We start from the raw sequence: 11,722 nt of genomic DNA, 5'->3' as shown, positions 1-11,722 counted from the left end.
CATTAGCACGAGAATGCTTTGAAAGAGCGATTATAAAAGTTACGACGGTTTGGACAGTAAATATCCAGATTATCGGGTATCGCGTTAAAATCGGAATTTCTGGAAATATCGAGGTCGATTGTAAAGTTCCAACAGATATCCGACGATAAAATTAATATTACCAGAAGAGTAGTGAACTTGCATTCTAGAATAGAATACGCATATAATTTCAGGTGAAGGCCACTGCCGGTGACACCCACCTGGGTGGCGAGGACTTCGACAGTCGCATGGTGACACACTTCACACAAGAGTTCTCAAGAAAGTTCAAGAAGGATCTGACGACGAACAAACGAGCGGTTCGTCGGTTGAGAACAGCGTGCGAGCGCGCCAAGAGGACCTTGTCCTCATCGACGCAAGCCAACATCGAAATCGATTCCCTGCTCGATGGCATCGACTTTTACACGTCCATCACGCGCGCTCGCTTCGAGGAGCTCAACCAAGATCTCTTCAAGTGTACGTTACAGCCAGTTGAGGAAGCTCTGCGAGACGCCAAGATGGACAAATCTCAGATTCACGACATCGTGCTCGTCGGTGGCTCGACTAGAATTCCACGAATCCAGAGGTTCCTTCAGGTTGCTTTCATTCTTTATTTATTTACGGGATAACCCTTTCATACATAAAAGATAACATATAGGCAGGAACAAGTATTCGCTGTTGGCGAGCAACGCCCTCCGAGCCAACGTTTGATGCGACGCGGTGTGTCGGTTCTTTAAAACGAAGTTAGGGCGATACAGGGCAGGTTCGATAATGAAACGCATTAAAATTCGATTACATTTCCTAGCGGAGCGACCCCAGTGTTTTAAGTCAGGGTTCGAAACGCAGGACGAGGGTTCGGTCGCGAACAATATAGGGGGGAGGGGGGTGGTCGGCGACGCCCCCAGAACGAACGTTACAAAATTAATGAGCTCTATGACAAAGTCAACACCCGCGTTTTTCGACCCTATGCGTAGTCACCGCGTTACCGGTACCATTAAACGTACAGCCTGCTGGAATATATTTATGGTGTTTGACGGCACGAAGGGCTTCGACTTTTATCGTTCGGACACCAATAATCGTAATTGAATTAGAGTACTTTGGAGGCCATTGCGATCGTTGCGATAAATTCTAATATGACTGGGTTCACAGTTTATTGTCCTTTCCAATAGAGACTGATTAACGTGATGTAACGATCGAGCTTGATGCGAAGAAATAAGAAAATCTTTAAATAAACCGATCGAATATGTAAATATTCCTTCTGCATATTTGAGTTTACTAAGCACTGTGGTGTCTGTTATTCTTCGATTCCTAAAGTTATTTATTCTTCCAGACCATTAAATACTTTAACGACTTTATCTTTGTAATTACTAAACTGATGCAAGTGTTTCTAGGAATAAGTCTTCACTTTCGTCTTCTGAGATACGTATCTCATCGCAATAATTTACTTATTATTTTAGATTTAAGTATAGATTAAGTACAGATATTTTAGATTTAGAGATTGATTCTGGTATTAAGGAAAAAGACACTTTTTAAACGAACAAACGAGAACCCAATTCCTTTTCCTTCCATTGACAGGACTTTTTTAATGGAAAGGACCTTAACAAATCGATAAATGCGGACGAGGCTGTGGCGTACGGGGCGGCAGTGCAGGCGGCCATATTGCAGGGTGACAAGTCCGAAGCAGTACAGGATCTGCTGCTCCTGGACGTGACTCCGTTGTCCCTCGGGATAGAGACCGCCGGTGGCGTGATGACCGCTCTCATCAAACGCAACACCACGATCCCGACCAAGCAGACGCAAACTTTCACTACCTACTCGGACAATCAACCGAGCGTCCTGATCCAGGTTTACGAGGGGGAGAGAGCAATGACCAAGGACAACAACCTCCTGGGAAAATTCGAGCTTTCTGGGATTCCGCCGGCGCATCGAGGCATACCGCAAATCGAAGTGAGTCTTTTCATAGAAAACTCAAATTAATTATTGAATCTTTTCCTCAGGACTATTAAGCGTTATCAATTAACACATAAATCAATGATTACCAGTATCAAGAATTAAAGCAGAGGAGCTGGCTACTAGCTCCTATAACGATAAATCGCAAGATCGCTAATAAACGTTTCGTAGACTCGAAGAACCAGAGATAAGAAACCAATTCCAATAGAGTACCAGCGGTGCTGGTACGTAGCGAAACGCAGCAATTGCGTCGGGAAAGGAAATCCTTGGCAAGGATATACACAAATCCGTCGAGAGGACGAGGGTTAGGGTTACGACTGGACAGGGTTGAAAGATCCTTTCCAGACGATCCCGTGCCTCGAGATTTCTTTTCTGCCTGTTGCCACCAGTGTACGAGTCGGATGGAACTCTATTGGAATTGTCAGGCTGTCCGGATAAGTATCGGAACGGAAAGCAGACGCGGAAGTGGAAGGACTCGAAGGAATGGAGATGGCGTCTGGACCGCGCGATGTCGAACAGAACAACGGAGAAAGTGTCGTTTTTCTTCCTTTTCTTCTTCTTTCAGATTTCTTCCATTCTTTTGCTTCCCAGGTGACCTTCGACATCGACGCGAATGGTATCTTGAACGTGTCCGCCGTGGAGAAATCAACGAACAAGGAGAACAAGATAACGATAACCAACGACAAGGGTCGACTCAGCAAGGAGGACATAGAACGAATGGTGAACGAAGCGGAAAGATACCACGCGGAGGACCAATCGCAGAAGGAGAGAGTCGCAGCGAAGAACAACCTCGAATCGTATTGCTTTAACGTAAAGAACTCCATCGAGGATGAGAATATCAAGGCGAAGATTGCGGAAGGAGACCGGAAACTCATAGCTGACAAGTGCGATGAAATCATCAAGTGGCTCGATATCAATACTTCCGCCACTAAGGAGCAGTTCGAGAATAAGTTAAAAGACGCTGAAAAAGTATGTTTTTTTTTAAATATATTTCTATTCCATATTTTATATTATATCTGTGGAGGAAAACATGTTTTTCTTCTTTTTTCCTTTTTGAATAATGAATTCAACAGGCGCTATTGTAATCGAATCGTGTTACGAATTTAGTAAACTTGTTGAAGTTTCTGCTTTATTATCTTCTGCAGGTCCTTTAATTATCTACTAACGATACGAACGAATAGTAGCATTCTACCTAACCGACTAATAATATATTCCTTTAAAAGTCCTATTATTATGGTTTATTAATAATTAGTAGTTGTCGTCGTTGTTCTAATCTATAAATTTTATAAGTTCTAATTTATAAATAAAACATGTCGTTAATTTTTCAGGTTTGTAAACCGATTTTTACCAAATTTTACAACAGCGCAGGATACGGGCAAGATTACAGCTCTTCGGCCAATCCAACGATAGAGGAAGTGGACTGACTGAATATTTACCCTCGGTTGGTTATACCGCGTGCCGCCGGTGCTTTGATAAAACTTTTCACACGATATTCAAAATTTATCGTTAATATTTTTCGCGCGACTCTATTTTAAACGAGCTTAATTCCGAACGATCAAAATATTTGTGAATCCAAGACAATTGAACGCTTGTAAGCAATTAAAACAGTTCACAAGGTTGAATCATAAAATAAACGGCTCCACGTTAATTTCCAACGCATTATTTATTGCAAGCGAGTTTGGGAAAGGTAGTTATCGTAATGATTTCGTAATACATTCGAGATATGCGATAATATTGTCAGACTAACACAACGACCTAGCGTCGCCGCTTACGTGTATGTGACGCACGTATCAATGTGTATACAGCGTGTAAACTGTTTCATCAAACGGGTCCTTCTCGCATCACGTTAAAAATTAATATTGTTTATGCATATAAAGAATATGTACACAAAATGGGGAAGGGAGACACTATTAAATATTTAATGAACTTAGCGTACAGGTAAATATAGCCTACGCATTAATGGAACGTTTCTTCTCGTAAAAAATAGATTATGCAGAGCACCATGGTTTCTTCATCATATTAATCATCAACGTCTTCCGTTTTTCTCTTTTTTCCATTTTCTACTTTTTGTTTTTTATCTTCGAATTAACTGAATTTCTTATATACAATTTTCCGCATCATTGTCGCGAATCACCGCGATGAATCGCGACGCTGTAACGCTGTTTGCACGCACATTACGAAATGTGGCTAATTCCCGGGTCGGACGGGCGCCGAGATTACAGTGTCAGCGCCTTATCAGCGCGGTATCTTGCGAACAATCGAGAAACAAACGAGGAACAGAAACTGACTATAATGTTGTCGCAAAATTTTATGCCCTGTGCTCAGTCTTTCACGCGCGTTACAATTTACTTTTTGTTCGTTCTTCTCGTTCTGCGCGAAACGGTCCGATTGGCTGATCACTTTCTAATTTACGATCCTTTCCAATTTGTACCGAGATATTAGGTTAATCCGTACCAGTTTTTACATTAAGTGGAATTCCAGTGGGTTCAACTATTTCATGATATTCGATCGTTAGAAATTAAGTTACAACAGATAGTAGATTTGACGATCCGAAAGTGTTACAGATTCAGCAGCTCGTAGTTTCGAGCATTGCGAAATCGAAATAGATCGTTTGGTATTCTACCTTCATCTCTGTTTTCGCTCTAGTGCCGCCAAGTAATTTAAAGCATTCCAATATACTCGTTTATTTCAATCACGGAATTATGCAATCGCGCCGCGAACCTTTCGCTGGGTCGAGTAACAGAAGACAGATTCCATCTCGGGATCTTTGAGTCTGTCAGTAAGTATCTCATTACCGAGCTCAAAAAACCGGAGGATCTTACGCTTCAAACTTTTGCCACGTCTTCTTCGTTCTCGAATTCGTCGTCGAGATCGAGGCTGATCGTTGCGACACGATTGTCGAAACGAAGAACGCAGGGTATGTACGCAAGAACGGGATGTAAAAAAAAAAAAAAAGAAAAAGGGCTCAAAGGCGGGAAAAGGAGCGACGAACTGCTTGGAAAATGACCGAGGCATAAAATTTTTCGTAAGACCACCATGGAGGCTCGAAATTATTTATCTTTGATATGTCCGCTTTCGAGAGTCCTTGGTACGGTCGTACAGAAGTAAGTAAGATCACAAGCGTCATAGAGGCTCACGAGAGCCTCTGGGGTTAGAACAAAAACATAAAAAATAGTAATCGTTGTATATGTGAGCATGTATGTATGTATAATGGTTTCGAAAGCGTTTCGAATCCGAGTCTCGTGCATATTTACGCACCTGTATCATCGAATCATGTGTGTTGTGTTGTGTCGTATGTTTCCTATGATATATCATCACTTAAACGCTAGCTTGTTTCATCTTTTATAATTATATACATGTTACAACGTCGCTAGGCATGCCTGTATTGTTCGGATATAGTATATTTGACGAGCACGTGACTCCTTACCCTTTATATCACATATCGTATATAAGAAGGCACCAGAAGTAATTCTAGGTCAAGAATCATACCGCGGCTTGAGCGCCGCTCACATTATGCTAACCAGGTAATGGAAACATCCATAAGCTGTACACGTGTTTACTTTCAGTGGCGTTCGTCCAAGCGTTGCCACGAACGGAATACGTCGAAACGTAAGAGCGACCCACTCCTCGAGCTTTTCTTCCGTTACGCTTTCAATTCATCATCGCCGAGAAAATAACGTAATTGCAATATATCAAAATTCCGACCACCCCAATATATCTAATACATAAATCACAAGAAAATTCCCACATTAACCGGAAGGTTCACTTGGATCGAATAAATTTGATCGTTAAAGATCAATTTCATATCACATAATTTTACACGAAAAAAAACGAAATTTCATTCCATTTCGTTGCCTTATCAACGAGTGTGCCCATTCGTGGCGCCTACTTCGATACTTCATTCTCCGTCTCTGCTCACGAACCACATGATACAATCAGTGCAAGTTTAGTAAAGACTAGCCACTCGAGGCCGTCTCTGGATCACGCTTGGATCTTAAAGATCGTCCATCGTCGTGCGACAATTAATTTTACTTTCGCATAACATCACGATGAATCGATATAAAATTCTCGAATCGTGCAATTTTGCACCAACGAGAAGACGTCTCGATGTTTGGTCCATCTAGGACTCCAAGGATATGTACAATGAACACGTGTGTTTCTTAAAAAAAAAAAAAAAAAGAAAGAAGAAAACGATTTCAAGCTACCAGTACGCCTATTCGCTAAAGATATCACGTTCCATTCATCGATTCGAACACACGCGTAGCAGGATCGTTTACAAAATTCAACGTGTCGTTTGCAAAATACCCTGGATCTGATCGCGTGTTCCTTCCTGTCGTAAAAAAATCGTATCATGCTCGAGGGAACACGCGTTTCCAGGCATAAACAGGCGTCTCTGGTGCGATCAGATCGCGATCGGGTTCGCGTTTGTTTTACGACTAGTCGATCGCTTCCCTCAATGCGGCAAGCTGCTCCTCCCCAAGCTTCACTTTGTCCTGAATCTCACGGCCGTCCACGATCAGCTTCGCCTTCATGTTGATGAAGTGTTGATAATCCGCGAACTCTTCTTCGTTCAGGTACTTCGACAGAATCGTCGATACGTTTACACTGCGCTTGTCGATGTTGCTTTTTAGGATTTTCGCCTCTTCCAGCTGATCCATCAACTTGTCTCGTTTACTCTCCAGAATTTTCTGCGAATAAAAATAGAATGCTCTTTATTATCGTTCGTTGTTAAAAATTACTTCGAGTTTTCTAATTGCTGCAATATGTAGTAGAAGCTTATTTGTCTGAATTCATTGAGAAACAGTAGTTCATGTAATTGAGGTTTATTGATTTCCTCCTCTATCTATGATTTCTCTTGGATTTCTATTTACTTTAAAGTTTTTACTAGAATTAATTTTTAACCACGTAATGGAACGTATTGCATAAGATCTCGTCGATAAATCAAGACGACTTTCTGCCTGGCACATGATTAATTGCACCTGCATTCTCCGTCCTTCCTGTTCAACAATTACAAATCGCCTTACGAAAGCACGTAACACAGCGAGTCGATGACAACGCAAGGACGCCGAGTAAAATTTCAATAAACGCGTATTCACTCCAACGCGGTCCGTGTTTATTTAAAATATCTTGCTTCGACGACAAATTATCGCTGTTTGCTTCGGCCGATCGACCTTGTATCCTACCCGTTTATCAATTTACGCGTACATTTCCAGAAAAAAAAAATTAAATATTAATATCCGCGCATTTAATTAAACTATTACTCATTGTCTGTCGGTCCTTGTTCAGTAAAATTATTCACGTAATAGATTAAATACATTATTTAAATTAAAAATTTACCCTTTCCGCGTGATCAGCCGGCATTCCGTACAGAGCATTCTCAGCTCGAGCCAATCTACCGCTCAGGCCAAGAAGAAGGCTCGTGATCTTGCCTACTTCCTCCACGTGGAGCCGATACTTGGAAGCTTCCGCTGGTCTCGCGACCGCGGTGATCCTCGTGGCGACTCGCGCTCCCAAAGCTTCGTTTACATCTCCCTCTTCTCGCACGGCTTCCTGTTCCGCTCTCAGAACCACCAGCTTCTTGTCCAACCTCATCATCAGCTCCTCCTGCGAAGAAAATCGACAACGTTTCAAGGATTCGCCCTTTTCGACCGCGTGACAGAACGCAAGGGAAGCAGTCCGTTGTTCGCGTCATTTTTAACACAGTTTGATCAATGGGAAGATGAATTAGGCGACAGAGGATTAGAATCCTGATGACTTGATGCGAAAGGGAAAGCAAGGTACACGCATATGTCTCGGTTTAAGAGAGTTGAAGGATGATTATATAGAAAAAAAGGAAGAGCTCGGTTCCGGGAATCGTTCGCATAAATTAATACATTCGCAGCTGGTAATTTTAAGGAAAGTTCCTGCGATTAAAGAACGAGTAAGAATTTTAAGAATGTACTTTCAAATACCCCATGCCTTATACTAGCTACTGTTGTTAATTTAAGTAAACGTATTTTCAGAGTTATTGATCATTGAAGAGCTTTATGAAAAAGGAAGCCATAAAACAAAATTTTGAATCGACCAAATTATTGGAATTTTAATTCTAGTATTTCAAATTCGTAGCTATAATGGCTCTTAAAGAGCCGCGCTATGTTTAGAAAATAAATGATATATTGCCCATATTTCTCACAGAACTGTAACTCATTTTTCAGAAAACTTCTCGATAGATTTCGTGATCTTGGTCCAATTAGATAGGATTGATCTAATCATATTTCCAAAAAAATCATTAAAACCGTAATATTACGTCACCGACCACTGGACGTATTAATACAACTAACTCCTTTCCATAAAAAATTCCTTACCTTTTTCTGCCTGAGATCAAGACTGTCGGTGGGAACGACAGGCGGCGACGAGTCTTCCTGCCGCGTCAACCCCTCGACGGTCACGTCACGCGTGTATCTTGTGAGGAATCTCGCCTTTCCTTCGGATGTGGTGAAGTAAGCCGATGTCGGGGACAGAGGACTCGTCAAGTCCGTCGATAATGGAGTGACCGGAGTAGAGGGTATCGTCTCGTGCCTGCAACAAGCATAGTTTCCATCTCTAAATCATTCGTTGGCGACTGGTCTTGATGTAATCCTGGCGATCACGGGCCACAAAAATCCTTGAGCAAAATTCGTGATCGTGGACGACACGGATTGCATCAGGCGGCAGCATGACTCACGATCGAATCGATCGGCACGTTTTGTACAATGGGGAACGTCGCACGGATGATTTACTGTCTCCATGCAAACGCATGTCTTGTCGCGCGGAACCACGTGGTTTCTCGTAATACGCTCTGCTCACAGTTTGAGGAATTCGAATTGTCGTGGTTCTCCGTTCGTTAAATGATGGATGGCCACGTAGATAGAGCACGACTAAAGTATTTAAGTTAGATGCATTCTCTCGAGATACTAGAATACTATACTATCGGAGAATCCCTCTAGTAGTAATTAATCGCTCGCCTTATAATACAATATCGAGTGACACACATGATTAGAATCAGGATTACGATTAAACAAAAAGAAGTTTAATTTGAATTTTGAACAAGCAACAGTTCATCTTAATGTTATGCATGTTTCGATTCCTATAATTCCCATTAAATTTCGATCCCCATAAAAGTGTAGAATATATGCAAGTATGTGAAAGAAATAGAATAGAGAAAAAAATATTAAGCGAATCTTCGGAGTTCCTTTTTATACACGCTAGAAAAATCGCATGGCAAGGGGTTAGTCGTACTATAAGAGCGATTTTACAAAAGAGGAGAAAGTGATAAAGAAAGGAAAGCGCGGTTTGTGGCAGTTCGAAGAGTAAGCCCACCGATTAGCCGATTGTAACGCTCGACTCGGCTCGCTCGTTGAACTGCAGGGAATTAATGAAAAGCGGAAGTGGATGCTGCAGCGAATATAACCACCATGCCGCGTTTACGCGCAGATCTTACGCGCCGCGCTTCAAGAAGCCACCCGTGACCGTTTTCGAAAGCGTTTCTGCTCCACCGGGGTGTGGTAGGAAGCTCTTTTGCTCGGGTTCTCCGTATAGTTAACGAAGCAAACGTTACAAAGTTGTACCGGTGCCTACGGGGAAACGTTAGTTAGGCGGAACGACTCTAGGGCGTATAGTTAGTTAGTTCGCTATGAACGGATCAGCGGATGTTCTCAAGTCGGCGATTAGTTCAGATTGTACGGGAGTAGGTATTGCGAAAGGGAACATGGGTTTTAATGTACTTCTCCGTATCTTTGGTCTCCATGGTGGACGTGTTCTCGTGGCGTGGAGATTGTGACGACAACCGCGAGCTACGATCGAGCGAAACGATGTCACTGCTAGTTCGTGTGAGACTGGCGAACGAAATGATGCGTAGACCACCAAGTAGCTAGCCTAACAATATCATTTATGGTTAGTTACGTAACCGCCTTGCGCCTCTAGTACTTTCTCCCGGCGCGTGCCAGCGAAAATATTGTCCTCGATTGGTCGGGTGGTTCCAGATTGGCGGGAAAGGGAAAAACTCGTTTCTCCGTCGAAATTAATCAGTGACAACTTTAAAAGGCACCGAAGAACGTTCGTGGCTACCTTTACTAACTTAATCGCCGAAAACTATTTTTCACTTTTCTTTTACGAGAAGCAAAATGTATGAAGATATTAAATTTTATTTCAAGATCTAATAGCCTTCCTGCGTTCTTTGTATCATTTCCAAACCAATCATCTTTTTATCGTTAAAGAACTTTTAAAGTCTGAGCACGATATGTGACTTCAATTTTACGTTCAATATTAAAAATCATTTTGTTTGCCAAAATAAGAACAAAATTGGAACGTAAAAATTCGAGGATAATGACAGATTCATCGTCCCTTCTCGCGATCTCGTAAAACGTAATCAAACAGGAACACGAAAGAAGTAACGACAGATATATGACGGACGATTAGAAAATTATAAATCATACAAATAGTCCAGACAATTTATCCTGTGTCATCGATTCATACCGCCTCTTGAAAACGACAATTATATCCCGACGTTAATAGAGTTCGTTTAACGATGCCTGACTGGGAATCTCGCGGTCACGCCCACGTAAACGTCACTCGCCATCCAATAAAGGTCCTTTCCATGAGCGACGACCTCTTTAGTCGAGGATCTTGTTTGCGGTGCAACGTGAAAAAGGGAAAACTCCTTGACACCGTTCCGCCGCGACCGAAGCGGGAAATTTTCTGGAATCGCGCGAATTGCCCCAATCGTGAAAATTTATAAGACTCGACCGCTACTTTTTGTAACTAGATCTGTATCTAATCCCGGCGATCGGGGACTCGATTGATAATGCTGCATGGTCGAGGTGTTCGGTGAAAGTGGCAGTCGCAGGTTCGCACATGGAACAACCTGTATGAAATATCGACGTGGCGTATCGTCTGGGACGATCGGTTAACATTTATGTAACGATAATGAGAGGAAACGGCGCGGATAGCTGAGAGAACATGCAAATGATAGTTTCGAAGCTATGGAAATTATAGGATTTTGCATGGTCGTTTCAATCGAACATCGCTCGCTATGAGTTTAAAGTAATAATCTATAAAGTGAAATGCGGTTTAAAAGTATCTTCTGAATTTCAATCTATCGTGAAGTATGCTTCTTTCTACGATTCGTGACTATTATCTCGGGACTATTATCAAGTTATCATTATAATTTGGAACGATAAACATACAAAATTTATATTATGTAGATTTAACATTTCGAACTTTAATCTACGGATCCTCGCGGTAATATTTCCAACGTCTAAACAAGGAACAAATAACATTCCTTTGTACAACACACGCGGGAATCTCCTTGATAACCAGTTTCCAAAGAGCCTCCAATTATTCGAATTACAATAATAATACTCACTTTTTCTCCTCGTCTCCGTTCTCGGAGCACGGGGTCGTCGGTTCCTCGAGGGAGAGTCGGCGCCTAGGTCGCGGTTGCAAGGTCGCTTCCACCCTGAACAAACCGGTAACATAGTCGGTAGGCTTTTTGTGCTCCGGCGCTGGAACTGATAAGAACAAATCGTTATACGGCTTGATTGTTCTGTTCAGCGAATTTCTGCATGCTTGGAATCCACGTGCGAGCATATACGTTGTACGTGAAGAGAAACCGAGCTAAAGGCAATAACGACGCGTAATTGAATAATACGGTTGACCCGTCGATTGGTTTAACGCTTATTAAAATAAAAGGTCGACGGCCCGGCCAGTGGACTCCACCTCGTTGCAGATGACGCACGAG

The 11,722-nt window shown here is 42.2% G+C and overlaps 2 protein-coding genes across 5 annotated transcripts in view; one reads left to right on the top strand and one right to left on the bottom strand.

Moving 5' to 3' along the window:
- The window catches only part of LOC117235133 (heat shock 70 kDa protein cognate 4-like), a 58,003-nt gene extending 54,390 nt beyond the window's left edge, over positions 1-3,613 (top strand). For both annotated transcript variants that reach the window (XM_033496883.1, XM_033496882.1), the window contains exons 4-7: positions 213-611; positions 1,591-1,962; positions 2,557-2,934; positions 3,294-3,613. In XM_033496883.1, the coding sequence (XP_033352774.1) occupies positions 213-611; positions 1,591-1,962; positions 2,557-2,934; positions 3,294-3,389 (1,245 nt within the window). In that variant the 3' untranslated portion in view covers positions 3,390-3,613. The remainder of the gene's footprint in view (positions 1-212; positions 612-1,590; positions 1,963-2,556; positions 2,935-3,293) is intronic.
- Positions 3,614-5,618: 2,005 nt separating this feature from the next.
- The window catches only part of LOC117235132, a 162,366-nt gene continuing 156,262 nt past the window's right edge, over positions 5,619-11,722 (bottom strand). For all 3 annotated transcript variants that reach the window (XM_033496878.1, XM_033496879.1, XM_033496881.1), the window contains 4 exons: positions 11,348-11,492; positions 8,310-8,523; positions 7,303-7,569; positions 5,619-6,653 (listed from right to left, as the gene is read on the bottom strand). In XM_033496878.1, the coding sequence (XP_033352769.1) occupies positions 6,402-6,653; positions 7,303-7,569; positions 8,310-8,523; positions 11,348-11,492 (878 nt within the window). In that variant the 3' untranslated portion in view covers positions 5,619-6,401. The remainder of the gene's footprint in view (positions 6,654-7,302; positions 7,570-8,309; positions 8,524-11,347; positions 11,493-11,722) is intronic.

Source organism: Bombus vosnesenskii, unplaced genomic scaffold (genome assembly GCF_011952255.1).
Source record: "Bombus vosnesenskii isolate JDL3184/JDL3185 unplaced genomic scaffold, Bvos_JDL3184-5_v1.1 scf7180000013314, whole genome shotgun sequence".
Taxonomy (NCBI): domain Eukaryota; kingdom Metazoa; phylum Arthropoda; class Insecta; order Hymenoptera; family Apidae; genus Bombus; species Bombus vosnesenskii.
Note: the sequence above shows the minus strand (reverse complement) of the source record. Positions and strands in the feature narration are given on the sequence as shown.